Source organism: Panicum virgatum, chromosome 2N (genome assembly GCF_016808335.1).
Source record: "Panicum virgatum strain AP13 chromosome 2N, P.virgatum_v5, whole genome shotgun sequence".
Classification (NCBI taxonomy): Eukaryota; Viridiplantae; Streptophyta; class Magnoliopsida; order Poales; family Poaceae; genus Panicum; species Panicum virgatum.
In genome coordinates, this window is record NC_053146.1 from 51,800,638 (window position 1) to 51,821,693 (window position 21,056).

At 48.5% G+C, this 21,056-nt stretch overlaps 1 protein-coding gene and 1 long non-coding RNA gene across 4 annotated transcripts; both read right to left on the reverse strand.

Annotated features, from left to right (window-relative positions):
* Positions 1 to 268: 268 nt before the first annotated feature.
* Positions 269 to 17,406, reverse strand: LOC120661123. 3 transcript variants are annotated; one of them, XM_039939830.1, is made up of 4 exons: positions 17,038 to 17,406; positions 16,485 to 16,729; positions 3,762 to 4,000; positions 269 to 956 (listed from the first exon to the last, which is right to left on the reverse strand). In XM_039939830.1, exons 1-4 carry the CDS (start codon positions 17,202 to 17,204, stop codon positions 390 to 392), a joined length of 1,218 nt encoding a protein of 405 aa, XP_039795764.1. In that variant the 5' UTR covers positions 17,205 to 17,406; the 3' UTR covers positions 269 to 389. The 3 variants fall into 3 exon arrangements, with proteins under 3 accessions (XP_039795764.1, XP_039795765.1, XP_039795766.1); XM_039939831.1 differs by having other exon boundaries at positions 16,485 to 16,954; XM_039939832.1 differs by lacking the exons at positions 16,485 to 16,729; positions 17,038 to 17,406 and adding an exon at positions 15,388 to 15,758 and having other exon boundaries at positions 3,762 to 4,038.
* A 1,231-nt stretch (positions 17,407 to 18,637) lies between these two features.
* LOC120661126 lies at positions 18,638 to 20,371 on the reverse strand. The gene is made up of 3 exons (XR_005669808.1): positions 20,042 to 20,371; positions 19,434 to 19,495; positions 18,638 to 18,883 (listed from the first exon to the last, which is right to left on the reverse strand). It is a non-coding gene; the product is annotated as an uncharacterized LOC120661126 (long non-coding RNA).
* Positions 20,372 to 21,056: the final 685 nt, after the last annotated feature.

The window sequence follows — 21,056 nt, forward strand, 5'->3', positions numbered from 1 at the left end:
CAAAGTGTATAAGCTTACTGTGAATAAGTGTTGTTGGTTAACTATATTAGATTGCCCAATATTATTTTGGATAATCTAATGAATTGTTTGGGCAATCAATACACTCGCCAATTCATTTTGGGTCGAGTGGGTCGAACAAGGGTTAATCTGACTAAAAGCAACCCGCTTGCATGGCTAGAACCACGCCCGTTTATGGCTAATCAGATCGAACCTCGCGTGGCGTGGAAATGGTATATTAAAGTTGAACTGACATAACCAAATAACTGGATGCTGTGATGCATATAAACTTAGCTTTAAAAACACATGTAGAGGCAATCCCTACTATCCGCTGAAATAGGTTTAATGCTATATAGTACTCAATTCCAGCACAAAAGCAGCATGTAATTGTCTTAATGATGAAAGACACTAGGAGTGGGCCAAGTCACCTTAACCGAAATAGCAGCAACCTTAAATTCAATATGTCGACTGGCACATCCATGTTTCTTAGCTTGCAACTTTATCTGTCGACTGTCGATGCATCCCTCGCTACCTGCTTTGAACTTCAAAAGCATCATAGTATCCCACGAGACAGCAACCACAAACCTTCTGAGAGCCCCGGTGTGAACAATTGTGCCATGGAAAAGCTGGATTTCTTCATAGTCATTCATAACATCGACAAAAGAACTTAGACATAAACTGAAGCCACTCGTTACTTCTGATATAAATACTTCTATTGTTGCCTCCACCGCTTGTTCAACAATTCCTAATGATATGTCAACGGCGCCATAATTGCCACAAATGCGATGTCTGATCGGCGGATAGCCACTATGGCGATCATAATATGATATTGCTCCGTCAATAAGCTGCTGATCCTCCTCCTCATGCATTCCATTCTTAATCCTCATGTCGAACTCTATTAAAACAATGGAGCTCATTTCAATGCCTCTCTTAGGGCCAGTCATTTCAATAAGAGAACCCTGCAAAAAATTGTTGTTATTATTTAATAGCTATATATGCGTAGCAAAATAAGAAATATGGAAAGCTAGATACTATACTTTCTAGTCATGTGCCAATAGTTTCAAATAAATATTAGCATAAATGCTTAAGTTTTAGGAAACAAAATCATTCAAGTTCTACATACATTGTGCACAGAAACTTAGATGTCCAAAGAAAACATAGTTCAACAAACATACTCTCAAAACCCATGTGGATCCATCAAAAGTGGGTGACAGACTGACAGGGGCACCGGCACACTAGGACAGCAGGCCAGTAGAATAGGAAGGAGATCAGCAACACACATAAAAAATACAAAGTGAACTGGCTGCATTCATCATACTGCATGCAGCCAGCCAGGTCATACACTTGAACGGCTATCTAATACTCAGCCAGTACATGTATTTCACGTCTGCTTGGTTGCCTCACCACCTTAAAGGTCCCCAGGCCTCTTGTCATGTGAGCAACTGATGAGACTCGAGCTTCATTTTCTAAACAAAATATGGGGGGGGGGGGGATCTGTACGGACAACAGAAAAATTGCTGTTGACCTGGTTGGCCGAACAGCTGCAGCTGCAGCGCTGCAACAACTAGCTCTACCAAACGCGAAATGTAAAGACCATGGGATATGCTTGCTAATTTGCTACATTGGTCATCTGGCCTTTTATAGTTTTCAAATGGCTGATGGCTTTGCTGTTGTTTCATTAATAGTTCCGGATATAATAAAGGTGGTAGCGATTTGTAGGCTATATTTTTTGCACTTAAAATGTCAGTTTTGCTGCTACATTCGTTCTGAAAATAACTTTATTATGTCTAATATGATCTCAGAGAGTTGCAATAGTTAATAACAGACCAATAAATCCATGATAGATGGGTGGGGCACTATGCTGTCAAAAAATGGTGTTGGATCCAAGAGGGAGGAAGAGAACAGTTGTGATGGAGAAGGGTGTGCAAATGATAACGAAGATCCAAACATTACATAAGTACATAAAAAATCATTTTTCTACAAATATATAGGTGAAAGCATGTAATAAAACTGGAGGGGTTATGAAGCACGTAAAACACTGAGTTAGCTTTATAGTGACTTCTGCAATGTGTCAGCCCACCATGGAAATGGATGTGAACTACTGAAGGTGGACGAGTCTAAGAGGAAGAGAATAGTTGTGATGATGATGACTGCAGACAATGAGAATATCCAATCCCACCATTTGACAGGCATACAAGTTTTACTTCTCAATAGTTTTCCCATAGACTGTCCTAGCATGTAGACTTGTATTCATTCAATTCAAGCTCTTTGTCCCTAGAGGTATCTCCCTCCTTCCCCGATTCTAAGGCGCGCGACAGCGAAGCGCAGGGACCAAGAGAGATCGGCCGCATATACTAGTTTTAAATGCTGCATCATCTGCATCCACATGCAAGCTTCGTTCCGGTCCCGCCCGAGAAACAGCAGCCAAAACAGACACGGCATCGTTCTGCATGGCGGCATGCATTGGTGAGCTATTGGTTTTCCATGAGCCAATTGATTCCGCAAATTAATGAGGTAGCGGGTGTAGAGATCTAGCTGGAGTACCAAGACGCGGGCGCCTTACATATACGGAAAAGCAGAAAACCGGCGCACGCCTTATAATCGGGGAAGGAGGGAGTATTATTGGCACAGGCACAAGAACTCAGAAACTTTGATGGTAGAGGTGAGCTCAGTCATTGATTGCCAATACAACGAATTTCCCGCATTTCTTGTTTGCCAACTGTTAGAATATATGTGCTGTATGTATGACGCTCCAAAGGCATAATTAGTATAATTGTAACGACCCGGCCCGGGAGAACGGCTAAGATTTACTCTACACGTTGAGTAAAACACATCTGCTAAATAACTCTCTTGTGCTTTCGTCCTCGCTTCGCGCAAAAGGTTCGAACCGGAGTTACTAGCTTCCCAGAGACCGGCTATTTAAGCTGGTTCGGCTCCCTCTCTATTTTCAGTTCGGGACTAAGGAGCTGAGCCCTGCGGCGCTACAGTAGTCATGCGCTACAGTATCTCGTGCGGCCCAGTCGGGCCGTGGGCCGTGACAATCTCCCCCCGTTAGGATTCAACGTCATCGTCGAACCAGCTTACTCATACGGGACAAAAGGAGCAGGATCTCCTCTCTTGGTCACGTCCCATACGTCTAGTGCTAACGATCCCATGTGCCACGTTCGTGGGTTCACTGCCAGCAGCCCATGTGTGTCCGTCCACATGCCGGTGGCATCTGTGTCCCCACGCGCGTACGTGCTCATGTACGCGCACTTCTGCCCGTATGTGGCGTGAAACCGCGAGAGTTTGGCTCTGATACCCCTGTAACGACCCGGCCCGGGAGAACAGATAAGATTTACTCTACACGTTGAGTAAAACACACCTGCTAAATAACTCTCTTGCGCTTTCATCCTCGTTTCGCACAAAAGATTCGAACCGGAGTTGCTATCTTCCCAGAAATCGACTATTTAAGCTGGTTCGGCTCCTCTCTGTTTTTAGTTCGGGACTAGGAGCTGAGCCCCGCGGCGCTACAGTAGCCGTGTACTCGCGCGTCCCAGTCGACCCGTGGCCGTGACAATAATACTACTTCCCTTCTCTATCCCAGGTAACCAATCCTCTATCCCAAGTTCTTTTATTTAAGGAGATTGAGTGGTAGTAAACAGGCACAAAAGGAAGTAACATTCAATCTCATTTCTTCTATGCGAGTGATAGTATTGGGCTTGCATCGCAAAAAGAACTAACTTAACATACAATAATTTCAGGCAAGTATAGAAGTAGTGTACCTGCTGCACGATGACCGGATGATCCCTGCTATAATTTACAACATAGTTAAGCATGCCATCCCTCAGATCACGTGCTGCTATGTATCCATATAACTGTATTGGACCAGTGCTGATAAGGGTTTTGGACAACTGCACTGAGAAAAATTGGAGCATTTCTTTTTGAAAATGCAGCCAACAATTTCCCGCAACTGGCAAGCACTTTTCTGTGGCCTTGGAGAACATCATTGGCTCCAATTGAGCTTCACCAAAGATTATATGTCATATAACAGTTGTTAATTGTAATAGCCCGAAAATTCATATTCCTAACCACCTCCTAATTATTTATCTCTCTTAATTTTCCAAGCAACCAATCATCTTCTACCTCTCCTAATCTATCTTGCTCTCTCTAACCAGCACATGCACGCACAACCAGTAGGCTAAGCAACAAACAAGCTATGCACTTGAACTTAGCTACACATGAACACCAAAAACTTGCACGCCAGCCCTTGCCGTGCTCTGCTTGAGCTACTGCTGCTGCGTCCACGTCCTTGTGGACAGCAAGCAAACTTGCCGTGCTCAGCTCGCCCTACTCGAGCTACTGCTGCTATGTCCACGCCCTGTGACTAGCCCCTCCTGTTGTCCTCGCTCGCGCTCGCAGCATGCACGCGCGACACGCCGGCCCCACGACGGGACCGCGCACTGCCGCCGGCACCACGCCGTGCCACCCATCGCCGCGTCCCCACCTCGCCCACGCTACTGCAGCGTCCTCGCCGGCTTTTCTACCTCGACGCTCACGCCCTCAACACTGTCGTCGCCTCAGCTCCGAGGTCGCCACTGTTCGCGTTGACGACGAGCTGGCGCAGGCCACGCCATCATCCTCGCCGCACGTCCTCACGCGACGCCCCCGTTACCCTCCGCGCCTATAAATATAAATGGGCAAGGCCGCGAAGAGCCACGCCACCAGCTGAGCTCGCCGAACCGCCCAGCTCTGCCGTTCACCTTTTTCTCCACGAAAATTTACCCCTCCTCTGTTTCTATACAAAGCGCGACTCACTTGTCGATCTCCATCGTCTAGCCACCACAGCTCGATTGGCTTGGCGGTGAGCACGTCCTGACCCTCCTCTACCTTTCCCATCCAGCGTTCCTCACTCTCCCTGCCACCAGCAACCTCCCCACGAGCTCCCGGGACCGCAACAATGGCCGCCCGAAGCCGACCGTCTTCCAGCCCGCTCCCATGCCCGGAGTCTCCAAAATGGAATCCCCGCATCCTCCTCTATCTCCCCATGCCCTCGGATTTGGAAACGGTGGTCTGCAGCTCGATTCCGGCAAAGCTCCGGCGAGCTGCCACCGTGAATGCCGAGCGGTGCCGCCTGGGACCTCGCCGCCTTCTCTGTTCCCTTCCCGTGAGCTGATAAAAGCCTCTGGACCCTGCAGTCCCGTGCATACCTGGCCCAAGAAAGGAAATAGCTAGCCCAATTAGCTGGTGCCGCATATTTTCCTGCTGCCGCAAAGCTTCCTCCAATTATGTTATAGATATTTTCGGAATTAATTAAACACCCAATATTACAACTACAATATCTCATCCATCCAAGCTCTGATTCCATTGATTCTTTTTTCTAAATTCCTATAAAATCTTATACTATCTATTCCTCCTATTCTCATCTCCTTTTGAACTCATTTTAATTGGTGCTTGCTTGTGTTTACTTGCCGGTTGTGTCGTTTCCGTCCGTAGACGGCGGAGCGATCGAGGAGGAGCGCGCCGAGGAGCCAGAGGACCCGTGCCACGAGCAGGAAGCTGCCGCCACCGACACATACGTAAGCGAATGCAAGTTTCATCGACCCCTATGTGAGCGGTTGCATCCATATGAGGACGTTTAGCTGTAGCCTGGGTCTAGGATCGATTACATATACCAGTACTTGAGTGATTGAGTGTGCTCATGCATGCATCTGAGTAGTCATGCATATCCAGAGCTGAGACTAGGATACGAAGGGATCTGGCTGAGACCAGGGCAGCTGGGTGTGCTGGAGCTGGCGCTACCGTGGTGGTAGACTGGCGGGTGAGTGCTACCGTGGTGGTAGGCTCGAGTTGGTATGTTGAGGAATGGTTGCTGCCCTGGTGAACCATAAGGACCGAGTTGTTTTGACATCTCATCTAGCTTACTTTAGTACGACCACAGGTTCTGGTATGTGCCGGACTTAGCCTAATCCCACTGGTTAGCCTGACGGTCGTAGGGACGAATTACGGGTATAGACCATTGGAGTCAGGGCCCGAGGGTTTGTGTGGCCGGGCTGGGGCGTGACCACGGCTGGGTGTCGGCTATGTCGGTTGTCCGTTCGGGCAGTCGGGCGTGTGGGTACAGTGTACGACCTCTGCAGAGTGTATAATCCATTCGAATGGTCCGTGCCCACGGTATGGGCAGGCTATGGTGTGGTCCTGGCAACTAGGGAGCTACCTACTAGGGGTTGTGTCTGGAAGGGTTTGCATACCGTTAGTTGCATTTAAATTGTGTTTAATATGTGTCGTGCATGTCATCTCCCCTCCCGTAGGGCGAGGTGAAGCTTGTTGAGTACTTTTGTACTCACCCCTGTTGATTTTCTCCAGAGGATCCTGACTTTGTGCCGGAAGATTGCGAGTAGATCGTGTCCGCACCCAAGCTTTTCGAGTGGAGCCATGATGGATGAAGAGCTAGTCTGGCATATCATTATGCTAGTTATTATCCTATGGTTGTTCTGTGTAGTTTTGTGTTGTCACTTTACTCCTCATGTACGTATTAAGTAAAGCTCTATATGACTCTGGACTCCACTTGATGTAACATGTATTGTGCCGGAGACTTAATTCGGTAAATAATACATGGTTTAGCCTTGATCTTCGGGTCGGGGCGCTTCAGGTGGTATCAGAGTCATGCTTGGCTGTAGGACACGAACGGTAGTGAAAGATGACCGTAGGAGCCCTAGGATGGTCAATCATTGAAAATCTACTACTCCTTAAACTTTATCGTTGTTATGCTAACCCTACCCTTGGAAGTCAGATGGCTGATGACTGGACCACCACCTACTACATCAATGAAGATGGATTCCCCAGAGTGCTTTATGCTGCCACGGTGCGACTTGGTATTCCGGAACGTCCGGAGTACGTGGGTCGCGAGTTCATGGAGCATGGCACCGAAAGCTGTGAGGTCACCATCCATATTGGCGCCAGTGATAAGTACTTGGAGATGCAACCCTGGAGCGTCACCGCCACTGGAGCCCGTATGCCTGACACCATTCATCTTGCAGCTCGCAAGGCGCTGCGGTACCTGTGCCAGATGTTTGAATGGCACTTGGGTTCCACCCCCATGAAGTACTTTCCCCCGCTGGATCGTAACTGCCCTGCTTGGGCGGCGAGGATCCGCAACCTGGAGAGCACCGCAGGGACAGAGAAAAACCCCACAGTTGTCGCAATGTCTGGTTATTTGCTTAGCCTCGACGATTTGTGCGATCAACTGTATCAGCGTGTGAGAGGTCTAATCCAGTGTGCCGAAGAAGAGGAGTGCCGTTGGCGTGGGGCTAAGCTAGTCTTAGCTCAGGCAGAAGCCCGAGCGGCTGAAGCTGAAAGCCGCCTTGCTGTGGCCGAAGAGAACCTTAGGGAGCAGGCAGATCGCCATAGTCAGCTCCTTAGGGGTGTCTACCTAGTGGACCGTGCCAAGCGCAAGAAACGCCATCCCAGGACTGCCGCGGAGCCGCCAATCCTAGAGGGAATTCCGTTGTATCCCTTGTCCCAACCACGCAGGAGGATTGGTGAATCAGTGCCACCCACACCTCCGACGTCTCCCCGAGATCTCGGAAACAGTGACCCCGAAGACCGTGTCGTAGTGTCCAGTAGCCGAGTTGTTTTGGCCGACCCTTAAAAGTCGAGCCGCGTTATTGTAATCCGTTGTGCCATGTATCCCTGCTTGGTTAAATAAATGCTTGTGTGATGCTTGAGCGATTGACTTGTGTGCTTTGTGTGGTACAAAATACACTATATATATACACAAATCTACCCCAGTAATAAATTAGGAGAGTCACCTAAACTTACCTTATACCTCCTTAACCACAGATGTCTCGTCGTTCGAGCCGAGTCCAGGGACTCCATGCTCAGGAAGACGGTGACAAGGTCAACCCGAGAAACCAAGCCCCTCTGAATGCAGCCCCAGAAGCACCTGAAAATGGACACCTACCGCCGCCACCTCCCCATGCCCCAGCACCCATTGATCTGGCAGCCATATTGCAGCAGCAGAACCAACTCCTACAAGTTCTTGTGACCACTCTTACAGCTCAAGCTCAAGGCAATTTTGGCAACCATAGACCTGCAGTGCATCATAATGGCAATGGCAGCAGAATTGCAGATTTCAACCGCTTGCAGCCACCCAAGTTTGGAGGATCCGACAACCCAATTGAGGCAGATAATTGGTTGCGAGAGATTGAAATGAAGCTTGAAGTGGTCCATGCAGATGATAGAGACAAGGTTTTGCTCGCAGTACAGCAGTTAAGGGGACCAGCCCTTGCTTGGTGGCAGAGTTACAGGGAAATAAACGTAAATGCTAACAAGATGGTATGGGCTAACTTTGTCAAGATCTTCAGAGAACATCACATTCCCAGCAGTGTTATGAAGCTCAAGAGGGATGAGTTCAGAAAGCTTCGTCAAGGTGGCATGACTGTGACAGAGTATCTTCATAAGTTCACAGAGTTGTCTCGTTATGCACCAGAGGATATCAATGATGACGAGAAGAAGCAAGAAGCTTTTCTTGGTGGGCTTAACCCTGAAATCAGGACCTTGGTTGAAGTCACCACCCACAGTGACTTTAATGCTATGGTCAACAGGGCCATCACCACTGAGAGAAACAGGAAGGCAGAACTCAGTGAGCGCAAATGTCGGTTTGAAAGCAAGAAGCCCCAGCAGTTGGAGAAGTTCCAGAGGACCCAGTATCCGACTCACTCAGGCCCAAGGAGGCAGGGTGCCTTTTCATTCAAAACGCACCCCGGTTCTTTCCAGAAGCCAGCTCAGTCAGCTCCTGCTATAAAGACCCAGAGTACCTTCCGCACCCAACAGTCTGGCGGAAGTCAAGTAACCAATGTGAAGACTTGTTTCCACTGCCGTGAAGCTGGACACTACAAAGCCAACTGTCCATATCTCAGTCAGCCCGCTCCTTCTATTTTCTCCAACTCTGTGCAAGGACCAAAACAGCCGACTGGAGCCAACCGTACAGCACCAGCTAAGAGCCAGCAACAGTCCTTCGGCAAGGCAAAGGTGAATCATGTATATGCTGAGGAAGCAGTGGAGGCACCAGGGGTGATTTTCGGTGAGTTCCTGGTCCAATCAACTCTAGTCTCAGTGCTTTTTGATTCTGGAGCATCGCATTCCTTTATATCCTCCCACTTTGTGGAAAAGCATGACATACCTACTATAGCCCTTAAGAGACCGCTAATGACCCATTCTCCTGGAGGTTGCATACCTTGCCACTTAGGTGCCTTAGATATCCCTATAAACCTAAGTGGGGTAGTATTCCTTGCCAACCTAGTAGTCCTCACTTCCAAAGGGATAGACGTCATACTCGGGATGGACTGGCTCACCAAGCACCGAGGAAATATAGCTTGTGCTGAGAGAGCAGTAACAGTCACCAACCACCAAGGGCAAATGGTCACATGCCTAATCCAGCCTAGCCCGACAGACTCCATGGTGAACCACATCCAAGCAGAATCCCCCGAAGATGTGGCAGTAGTTCGGGAGTTCGCAGATGTATTCCCAAATGAATTACTCGGTATGCTTCCAGAAAGAGAGGTAGAGTTTGCTATTGACTTAGTCCCTGGAACCAAGCTTATAGCAAAGAAGGACTATCGGTTAGCAGCCCCAGAGCTTGCTGAGTTGAAGAAGCAGCTGGATGAGCTTCAACAAAAGGGATTTATTAGACCCGCTACTTCTCCGTGGGGAGCCCCAGTGCTCTTTGTGAAGAAGAAGGATGGGAGCATGAGACTTTGTGTGGACTACCGCGATTTGAATGCAGTCACCATCAAGAACAAGTACCCTCTGCCCCGGATTGATGACCTGTTTGATCAGCTGAAAGGAGCTAAGTTCTTCTCCAAGATTGATCTGAGGTCAGGTTACCATCAGCTCAGAGTTCGACAAGAGGACATCCCTAAGACAGGCTTCAGAACCCGTTATGGCCAGTATGAGTTCACAGTGATGCCTTTTGGGCTGACTAATGCTCCTGCCTTTTTCATGACCCTCATGAATAAGGTGTTTATGGAGGAGTTAGATCGGTTTGTTGTGGTATTCATAGATGACATACTGGTCTACTCTAAGAGTGCTGAGGAGCATGGACAACATCTCAGAGTTGTGCTGGGAAAGCTCAGAAAACACCAGTTGTATGCTAAGTTTAGTAAGTATGAATTCTGGTTGTAGAGAGTCAGTTTTCTAGGTCATGTCTTAACAGCTGAAGGTGTTGAAGTGGACCCAGAAAAGGTCAAGGCAGTATCAGAATGGAAGCAACCAACCTTAGCCTCGGAGATCAGGAGTTTCTTGGGATTAGCCGGCTATTACCGGAGATTCATCGAAAGTTTCTCTAAGATAGCCCGGCCTATGACCGAGTTGCTCCGGAAGGACACGAAGTTTGCCTGGTCTGAAGCTTGCGAGAGAAGTTTTCAAGAGTTGAAGAGGAGACTAACTTCTGCCCTAGTGCTAGTCTTGCCACATAATCAGAAGAGCTTTATCTTGTATTGTGACACATCCCGACAAGGATTGTGTTGTGTACTTATGCAAGAAGGAAGAGTTGTAGCTTATGCCTCAAGACAGTTGAGAACACATGAGCAGAACTACCCCACCCATGACTTGGAGTTAGCAGCAGTTGTGCATGCCCTCAAGATTTGGAGACATTATCTGATCGGGAACAAGTGTGAAATCTACACGGATCACAAGAGCCTGAAGTACATTTTCACCCAGTCAGATCTCAACCTTAGACAGAGAAGATGGTTGGAGTTGATCAAAGACTATGATTTGAAAATGCACTACCACCCTGGAAAGGCTAATGTGGTGGCTGATGCGCTCAGTCGTAAAGCGTATTGCCATCACTTAGTTACACAAGCCCCAGAGCTGAGTGAAGAAATGAGAAAGTTGAACCTAAGGGTTGTACGCCGCTCTTGCAACTACAACCTTAGTGTCCATCCCATCCTGGATGACCAGATCAAGGAAGCTCAGATGGAGGATAGAAGATTGATATGGATTAAAGGTCACAACAGTGAAGGCAAAGCCCCAGATTTCAGAGTAGATAAGGATGGAGTCTTGTGGTTCAAGAAGAGATTATGTGTGCCTAAGCAAGGTCATTTCCGCAGGACCATCTTGGATAAAGCCCATAACTCAGCTTATTCCATTCACCCCGGCACCACGAAAATGTACCTGGACCTTAAGGAGAAGTATTGGTGGAATGGTATGAAGGGGGATATCGCTCGATTCGTCGCTCATTGTGATGTGTGCAAAAGGGTTAAGGAAGAGCACCAGAAGCCCAGTGGATTACTTCAGCCGTTGCCAATTCCAGTATGGAAATGGGATGAAGTTAGTATGGATTTTATCACCGGCCTACCAAGGACCCAGAGCGTCATGACTCAGTTTGGGTAATTGTTGATCGACTCACTAAAGTGGCACACTTCATCCCAGTGCGTACCAATTATGGAGGTGATAAATTAGCCAAGCTGTATATTGAGCGTATTGTGAAGTTATATGGAGTACCTAAGAGTATTGTGTCAGATAGAGGCACTCAGTTCACTTCGAGATTCTGGAAAAGATTACATGAAACGCTTGGTATAAAATTGGACTTCAGTTCAGCCTATCATCCTCAGACTGATGGCCAGACTGAAAGAGTTAATTAGATCCTTGAAGACATGCTAAGAGTCTGTGTTCTTACTTATGGCAAAAATTGGGAAGACAGTTTGCCATATGCGGAGTTCTCTTACAACAACAGCTACCAGTCAAGTTTGAAGATGTCGACATACGAAGCCCTCTACGGGAGGAAGTGTCGCACACCTCTCATGTGGACCGAAGTTGGCGATCGCATCATTGAGGGCCCATATTTTATTAAAGAAGCAGAAGACAAGATAGCATAAATAAGAGAGAATCTAAAAGCAGCTCAATCCCGCCAGAAAAGTTATGCCGATAAAAGAAGTCGTACTCTCAGCTTTGAAGTTGGAGACTATGTGTACCTTAAAGTCTCCCCAATTCGCGGCACACGCAGATTCCAGGTGCGAGGAAAGTTGGCCCCATGTTACATTTGACCTTTTCCAATTATCAAGAAAGTGGGAGCGGTAGCCTATAATCTTCAGTTGCCGGCAGAGATGTCAGATGTGCACGATGTGTTCCATGTGTCCCAGCTCAGGAAGTGTCTGCGAGTACCAGAAGAACAAGTGGCCCCAGAGACAATCGACCTGCAGGATGATCTCAGATATCAAGAGGTGCCTGTGAAAATTTTAGACACTGTGACGCGAAGAACCCGCAACTCAGCAGTCAGAATTTGTCGAGTTCAGTGGAGCAGACATTCAGAAGCAGAAGCAACTTGGAAGAGAGAAGACGCGCTCCAAGCCGAGTTCCCTAATCTCTTTAGTAGTGTAGCTGAATCTCGGGGACGAGATTCAACCTAAATGGGGTAGGTTTGTAACAGCCCGAAAATCCATATTCCTAACCACCTCCTAATTATGTCTCTCTTAATTTTCCAAGCAACCAATCATCTTCTACCTATCCTAATCTTTCTTGCTCTCTCTAACCAGCACATGCATGCACAACCAGTAGGCTAAGCAACAAACAAGCTATGCACTTGAACTTAGCTGCACATGAACACCAAAAACTTGCACGCCAGCCCTTGCCGTGCTCTGCTTGAGCTATTGCTGCTGCGTCCACGTCCTTGTGGACAGCAAGCAAACTTGCCGTGCACAGCTCGCCCTGCTCGAGCTACGGCTACTATGTCCAAGCCCTGTGACTAGCCCCTCTTGCTGTCCTTGCTCGCGCTCACAGCATGCACGCGCGACACGCCGGCCCCACGACGGGACCGCGCACTGCCGCCGGCACCACGCCGTGCCGCCCATCGCCGCGTCCCCACCTCGCCCACGCCGCTGCAGCGTCCTCACCGGCTTTGCCACCTCGATGCTCACGCCCTCAACACTGTCATCGCCTCAGCTCCGAGCTCGCCACTGTTCACGTTGACGACGAGCTGCCGCAGCCCACGCCATCATCCTCGCCACACGTCCTCGCGCGACACCCCCGTTACTAGGGGTGGGCATTCGGTTCTTCGGTTCGGTTCGGTTCGGTTCCTTGGTTTTCGAAGAAATTCGGTTCCTAAAAAATAGGAACCGATCGGTTCCAAGAAATTTCAGGAACCGAGTATTTCGGTTCTCGGTTATTTCGGTTCGGTTTCGGTTCTAACCGAACTAACCGAATTTTTTTACCGAAAGCTAAGTTAACAAGAAAAATATATGTTCTATAGCAAATTTAGACAATACTTCCTCTACTTTAGAGAATAATAATTGAGAAGAGAACAATAACAATATAGTAAGAGAAATACATGGCAATTGAAGTATGATACATCACATGTAAACTAAATATACTCTTACAAAATGCAAAGTTTATGTAATTCGGTTCTTTCGGTTAATTCGGTTACCCGAGGGTAGGAACCGAATTTTTTTTGGTTATTTCGGTTCTTCAATATCTGGAACCGAACAAGGAACCGAATTTTTCGGTTCCGGTTATTTCAGTTTCGGTTCCGGTTCTTTCGGTTCGGTTCTTCGGTTTCGGTTAAATTTGCCCACCCCTGCCCGTTACCCTCCGCACCCATAAAAGGGCAAGGCCGCGCAGAGCCGCGCCACCAGCTGAGCTCGCCGAACCGCCCAGCTCTGCCGTTCACCTTCTTCTCCACGAAAATTTGCCCCTCTGTTTCTATACAGAGCACGGCTCACTTGTCGATCTCCATCGTCTGGCCACCACAGCTCGATTGGCTTGGTGGTGAGCACCTCCCGACCCTCCTCTACCTTTCCCACCCAGCGCCCCTCACTCTCCCTGCCAACAGCGACCTCCCCATGAGCTCAAAGCTCCGGCGAGCTGCCACCGTGAATGCCGAGCGGTGCCGCCTGGGACCTCGCCGCCTTCTCTGTTCCCTTCCCGTGAGCTGATAAAAGCCTCTGGACCCTGCAGTCCCGTGCATACCTGGCCCAAGAAAGGAAATAGCTAGCCCAATTAGCTGGTGCCCCATATTTTCCTGCTGACGCAAAGCTTCCTCCAATTATGTTATAGATATTTTCGGAATTAATTAAACACCCAATATTACAACTACAATATCTCATCCATCCAAGCTCCGATTCCATTGATTCTTTTTTCTAAATTCCTATAAAATCTTATATTATCTATTTCTCCTATTTTCATCTCCTTTTGAACTCATTTTAATTGGTGCTTGCTTGTGTTTACTTGCCGGTTGTGTCGTTTCCGTCCGTAGACGGCGGAGCGATCGAGGAGGAGCGCGCCGAGGAGCCAGAGGACCCGTGCCACGAGCAGGAAGCTGCCGCCACCGACGCATACGTAAGCGAAGGCAAGTTTCATCGACCCCTACGTGAGCGGTTGCATCCATGTGAGGACATTTAGCTGTAGCCTGGGTCTAGGATCGATTACATATACCAGTACTTGAGTGATTGAGTGTGCTCATGCATGCATCTGAATAGTCATGCATATCCAGAGCTGAGACTAGGATACGAAGGGATCTGGCTGAGACCAGGGCAGCTGGGTGTGCTGGAGCTGGCGCTACCGTGGTGGTAGACTGGCGGGTGAGTGCTACCGTGGTGGTAGGCTCGAGTTGGTATGTTGAGGGATGGTTGCTGCCCTGGTGAACCATAAGGACCGAGTTGTTTTGACATCTCACCTAGCTTACTTTAGTACGACCACAGGTTCCGGTATGGGCCGGACTTAGCCAAATCCCACTGGTTAGCCTGACGGTCGCAGGGACGGATTACGGGTATAGACCATTGGAGTCAGGGCCCGAGGGTTTGTGCGGACGGGCTGGGGCGTGACCACGGCTGGGTGTCGGCTATGTCGGTTGTCCGTTCGGGCAGTCAAGCGTGTGGGTACAGTGTACGACCTCTGCAGAGTGTATAATCCATTCGAATGGTCCGTGCCCACGGTATGGGCAGGCTATAGTGTGGTCCTGGCAACTAGTGAGCTACCTACTGGGGGTTGTGTCTGGAAGGGTTTGCATACCGTTAGTTGCATTTAAATTGTGTTTAATATGTGTCGTGCATGTCATCTCCCCTCCCGTAGGGCGAGGTGGAGCTTGCTGAGTACTTTTGTACTCACCCCTGTTGATTTTCTCCAGAGGATCCTGACTTTGTGCCGGAAGACTGCGAGTAGATCGTGTCCGCACCCTAGCTTTTCGAGTGGAGCCGTGATGGATGAAGAGCTAGTCCTGCATGTCGTTATGCTAGTTGTTATCCTATGGTTGTTCTGTGTAGTTTTGTGTTGCCACTTTACTCCTCACGTACGTATTAAGTAAAGCTCTGTATGACTCTGGACTCCACTTGATGTAACATGTATTGTGCCGGAGACTTAATTCGGTAAATAATACATTTTTTAGCCTTGATCTTCGGGTCGGGGCGCTTCATTAATACAGTAGAGAAATTATTACTCCCTCCATTCTCTTTTGATAGTCCTATTTGCTATTGATATGGACCATTGCAATAAATAGCATAAGTAGTGAGTTCCTAGAAAAACATTGGAGAGCTTCCTAGAAAACTGGAGGACTAACTAAAAGCTTGGTGTTGCATTAATTAGATGATAAGCAAGGTTGTTTTCCTTGGTCATTGTGTCAAGGTGAAATAGGACTATCAAAAGAGAATGGAGGGAGTATAAAGAGTAAACCATTCTTTGCTATGCATATTGTGCTGAATTGCAGCGAACTATCAAAAGGATATTGTCAATTAAATCAATGTATGCATGGATAATTGCAAACTCTTTCACAAAAACTGAGGTTGTAACGTTATATGTTTGGGTTGAGAGAAAGAGGGGGGGGGGGGCGATAAAATAAAGAAAATGGTGGAAATATAACCTCAAGGCTTTACTAGAAATTATATCAATCAATCCAAATGCACTAGGAATAAAGGGGGAGTGGTAAATTAAATGGAAACGACATTTAAACCATTTAAATGTCACAGATGAAGAATACTTAGAAGTGTTAGCTAGTGATCTGTGTGTTTACACAAGCGTTCTTAGCAATGGAGTATGCAGCAGAGGAGGGTAAAAAAAATGGGCGGCTAGATTTGCAACCGAACCCATACCATAGAGCACAAGGAAAAGGCAAATTTGGCCAAGCTACCACTACCTCCACTCACATAAACTCCATCCTCAGCTCTAGCTCCTGAAGATTAACAGGGAATAAAACATCCAGCATCGCCGGGTGCTGCAACTCTACTTGTGGCCACTTGTGCTTATGCATGTGACCTGAGATCAACAACCGGTTGCTCTATGTACCCACATATTGCTTCTATTGAAAGAATAATCTTGTCACTTGTTCCGGACCACCAAGTCTAAACCAATCTGGGCTCACTCTAGGTCCAACCTAATTAGCAAAATGAGTGTGATCATGAGGATCTCCCACCTCCATGGTGCCAAAAAAATAAGTCTGTGCACATGAATATATACTTGCAGAAAAAACTCATTCGACAATATGCATACAAAAAGAGATTTAGTCATTTTGGACCACTTACTCTCGTTACGGTCAGCAATATCACCTTCCCAAAAGTCTTCCCGCATGAACTTATTCTTGTATATGGCACCATCACGGTGGCTGCTATTTTTTATAACAGGCACAAGATATACTCTATCCATTCTGGGTTTACAATATATTAACTCCTTGTCCACCTCTGTTACCACATTTTGTGTGTCTAGGCATCTTGTAGTGGCATGAGCGATGGAGATGAGTCGGCAAGGTATCCAGAATTTGTAAACAAGCCTAGCATGAAAAAAAAAGAATAATAGTCAATGCGGTCCATATCCTGTCTGGAGTAAAATGGTAAACGAAACTTGAAATTGATTTCAGTATTCCAATCCTGAGTATACAACATAATAGCAATTCTAAAACAATAGCATCGATTTTTTCCTAGGTAGTCGGGCTTCGTTTGGAGTAAACTGGCAAAAGAAAATTCCCTTCTCATAAAAGAATCAGCATCAAAATTACCTAGAGAGAGAGAGATTTTGTCAGAATCCAGATACAAAAAATCATTGCTTCTGAAGCCAGAAACGAAAGGAGGAAGAACAGACCGAGAAAGACAATCCTGGTGAGAAAGACGATCAGCATGTGCTGATTTAGATGTCGTGACTGTAGGTGTGGCATCTCGTCGCGCAAGAGCAGGAAACAGCGACAACCGGCGGAGCAGATCGGAGGCGACTCTGCCAACCCTAAACATGGATCGTGAGAGGGTGGGCATATCAACCACTTCGGGATGGGATTTGCCTGGGCACTGGGCAGCGGCAGTCGGGACGGTGGGGAAGGCGCTCTTCCGCGGCCGCCTAGGCGCGCCTAATCGCTGGGCGGAGGGGTCCCGCGGAGCCTACTGGGTAGGCGGTCCCCTAGGCGGTGGCAGCAGGGACAGCGTGTGTCGACGAAGGAGGCAGGGGCTGGCGGCGGAGCAGAAGGAAGAGGAGGCAGGGGCGGGCGGGAACGAGATCCTCTGCATTGGCTCTCTGAACGGCAGGGGGGGCTGATCGCTACGCCTGATGCCGTTCGTTTGGCATCGGACAACAGAGACAATACACAGACTGGACCTGTTGGCCCAGGAGCTTATACGGCCCAGTCGGATGCAAGCAGAAGAGGAAAACGGCGCGAGGCTGACGGGGAAAAGAGGGGGGCGTCTATTTGTCGCTAACTGCGATTCGCGACGATTGCGTTGTAGAAGCTTCTCCGGCGTAGCTCCCCCGCCAACCCCCACCTCCCTCGGCTCCGGTGCCGCCTCGGCACCTCCGCCGCCGCCCTCCGCCGCCGCCAACCCTAACCAAGCTCGCCGTCGCGCCGCCGCCGCCTTCTCGCCCCGCCGCCACCACCGCCCACCGGGGCTCCTGCCCTACCCGGCCGGCGGCGCCCCCGCGCCGCCTCGAATTCCGCCGGCCGAACCATCGCCGCCGCCGGTCCTCCGCCGTCCCTGCCCCCCTCTTCTATGGCCGCCGGCCATTGGAAGCCCCGGCAACCCGAAACCCTAAAGGTTCGCCCCCCGCCCTCCACCACCCCGGCTGCCGGCGACCTCGTCGGCAGCCGCTCCCCCCACCTCCCACCCCTCACCGGCGTGCTCGTCTCCGCGAGGAAGATGAATAGTGGCGGCGCTTCTTCTCCCTCATCCTCCTTCTGCGACGGCATCGCTCGCACTCGCGCGCGCGATGAATAGATTCCCCCGGAAAAGAGCGCGACGCCGAAGGAAAAGAGCGGAGAACGGAAGATATAGCATGAGAGGCTATCGGAAACACCGCGGCAGAGTCGATCGCCGGTAGAGAAGCTGTTGTGCTCTTGAATCGCGGAGGGGTCCCGCGGAGCCTAGGGGGTAGGCTGTCCCCAGGCGGTGACAGCAGGGACTATGTGCGTCGACTGAGGAGGCAGGGGCTGGCGGCGGAGCATGAGGAAGAGAAGACAGCCTAGCCCTGCTAATGGGTTAAAACCCACCCCTCAGGTTGCAGGCGGGGCGGGTTGCGGCTAGCCGCAAACCCACAGAGCTCGCCGCTAACATATTTTTGTGGGTTTGAGGATGTCCGCAAAGTCTAACTCGCGGGTGACAAATCATTCGTGGGCTTTGCGGCAGAAAACTTAAACCCGCATGTCCCGCGTCGAAGGCAATTAGCTGGCTTGCCCGGACAGGCAGCTCGCTTGCTTGCACGGTGCAACTCCATTTGATTAAACCAATAAGCATCGAGTATAGTTGACAAAAACAAAATACTGAAACAAAATAAAAGTCAAAAGGGGCATTCATACTCAGAACAACCGTGTTTTCTATCATCAATCGAATTCAAATTAGAATTATGTTACATCAGCATGAATAAACAAGAACTGGTAGCTTCTTCCAATAAACGGCTAGCTTCTTCCGGTGTGAACTTGATACCTCATGGGGCCTTCTGATAGCATCTTCATCATCATCATCATCATCAGAAAACAAATAAGGATAGATGATTAAACTAATCATAGTAAGCTCGTAAGAAAAACTACAATGGATGGATGATTAAACTAATCATAGTAAGCTCGTAAGAAAAAATACAATGTGACAGAACTGCATTCGTGATAATGTGACAGAATCTAGAAAGATCAAAAACATAAGTTTTCACAGAACTGCATGTCTGCAATGTGACAGAATTTTGTAGCTGCATGGGCTCATGCCATTTAATCAATTTTTATCAACGGTGGAGTCCTGAACTTAGGTGAAGGTGCTAAATTTAACTGCAAAACTGAAATCGTGCACTAATATTCAAGTACACAAGAAACCGGGTTTCACAAACTGTACTGAAAAAGTAAATGACAGTTCATTACAAGACAGTTGATTGTAAAAATTAGTTGCACTGAATTTTTTCCTCAGGTTTGGAAGTAAATTTAGTCAAAATTACAAGGCTAGGGAAACTACTTTTGGCTGAAATGCTTGACATATCAAACAAAATACATTAACACAGGCAAAGAAAAACACCTCTTGTTGCTGCTACATGTGGAAAAAACTTGAACTCTGCATAGCCATTGGCACGGTTACACCTAGAGATTTTATCAAGCAAGAATAAAGGCAGGTTAAGCCTAGCAAGACCAAAAACAATTGTCATAAACAAATAGTGAACATAAACCTTGAGCTCTGCATACTTAAGTTTTGTACTGCTACCGACATCTGAACCATATAACAAAACTAGAAGCTAAACGTTGTTATCCACAATTGGTAAACATGGTATCTATTATTTAGTAACATTGTTATCTGCATAATTGATTTCTTAATTTCACTCAACCGATATAAGTAGAATCAAATGAGCAGGTGTATTCATAGAACAACACATCCATGTACAGGAAGCCAGCTGGTGTTCCTCCTCTCGCATCTCATGTCAGTGTAGGTAAGGTCACAGCCAAGCCGACGGTCAGCACAAAGATCGCAATTAAGCAGCTAGAGCCCCTGAAGCAGATGCAGCTTGATACCTAGGCGGAGTTCACATAGATCCGGCTAGATCCAAGACCTAGCACAGATCTCCGATCTCCCCAACTTAACAGAGCATGAGGGGCAGCTCGGGGCTGGGGGAAGGAGAGGTGCTGGCGTACCTGACGCTTGCCTCGTTGCTGTCCTCGGTGCGTCGGCCCCGGCGAGGGTGGAGGCGAGGAGCGAGAGGGCTACATGTCCCACTGGAGTAGATCCTCGGATACCGACGGCAAGGCCATCCACCGCGGCATCAAAGCCTTTGAAGTGCACCTGGCCAAGGAGAAGAGGGAGAGCGTCAAGGGGGTCGGCGGGTTGTGCACCACTGCGGATTTCGGCGGCGGCGGCGGAGGTGGCGGCGGCGACGCAGGTCTCGGGAGTGGGAGAGATGTGAGACGAGGAGATCCCAGGCTGGTGGGTCCTTGCGGGTCCTTGCGGACGTACTCTCTTGTCCGCGGGTTTGGTAGGCTGTTTAACGCAAGCCCACGAAGAACCAGCTGCTGGGCCACATCTGCCGCAAACTCTAATTTTGCGGGGCGGGTAAGCGGGCTCGGTTAACAACCCGCCCCACCTGCAATCTGACCCACCCCTAACCCGCTCCTACCCATAGGCCATAGCTAATTAAAACATATAACCAATCCAATCCAATCCATAAATTAAATTTATCTGCCCACTCCAACCCGCACCACCAAAGGCACAATGATTGTTGAAGCATACTTATATATATAGTCGTCTGCGGTCTTCCTCTCTTAGAATTTTGTCGGCTTGAATTACTTCCTTAAAGTTGTGAAGTTTAATGTGTTTGTTCATTTGCTTGGTGCTATGACCTGTGGTCTATGACGCATGTGCCATGTCAAGAACTTGGGTCTTGTAATAATAGGGTCTTATTTCGTCTCTAGATACGAATGAAGCCGGATGGACACTCTATCCTTTATCTAAAAAAATCGTCTGCGGGTTGAAGACAAGCTGGGGACAGTGTAAGAAGGTCGTTATGGACTGTCACTCATCCCGTGCGCGTGATTTGAGGATGATATGTTTCACAAGCATGCACCACTGCATGTGAACTGTGCTGCTGGAAAGAACAATGGCCGCACAAGGTTTTCGTTTTGTCGGCAAGTCGTATTGGTCATCCCATTTTTT

What these genes read in the sequence shown, in the direction of transcription:
- LOC120661123 (XM_039939830.1), bottom strand. Translation starts at nt 17,204, where the DNA reads ATGCCCACCCTCTCACGATCCATGTTTAGGGTTGGCAGAGTCGCCTCC. An exon ending in CACCAGGATTGTCTTTCTCG is followed by an intron (nt 16,730 to 17,037) that starts GTCTGTTCTTCC and finishes TTTTCATGCTAG; the next exon opens with GCTTGTTTACAAATTCTGGA. An exon ending in TATTGCTGACCGTAACGAGA is followed by an intron (nt 4,001 to 16,484) that starts GTAAGTGGTCCA and finishes TCTTTGGTGAAG; the next exon opens with CTCAATTGGAGCCAATGATG.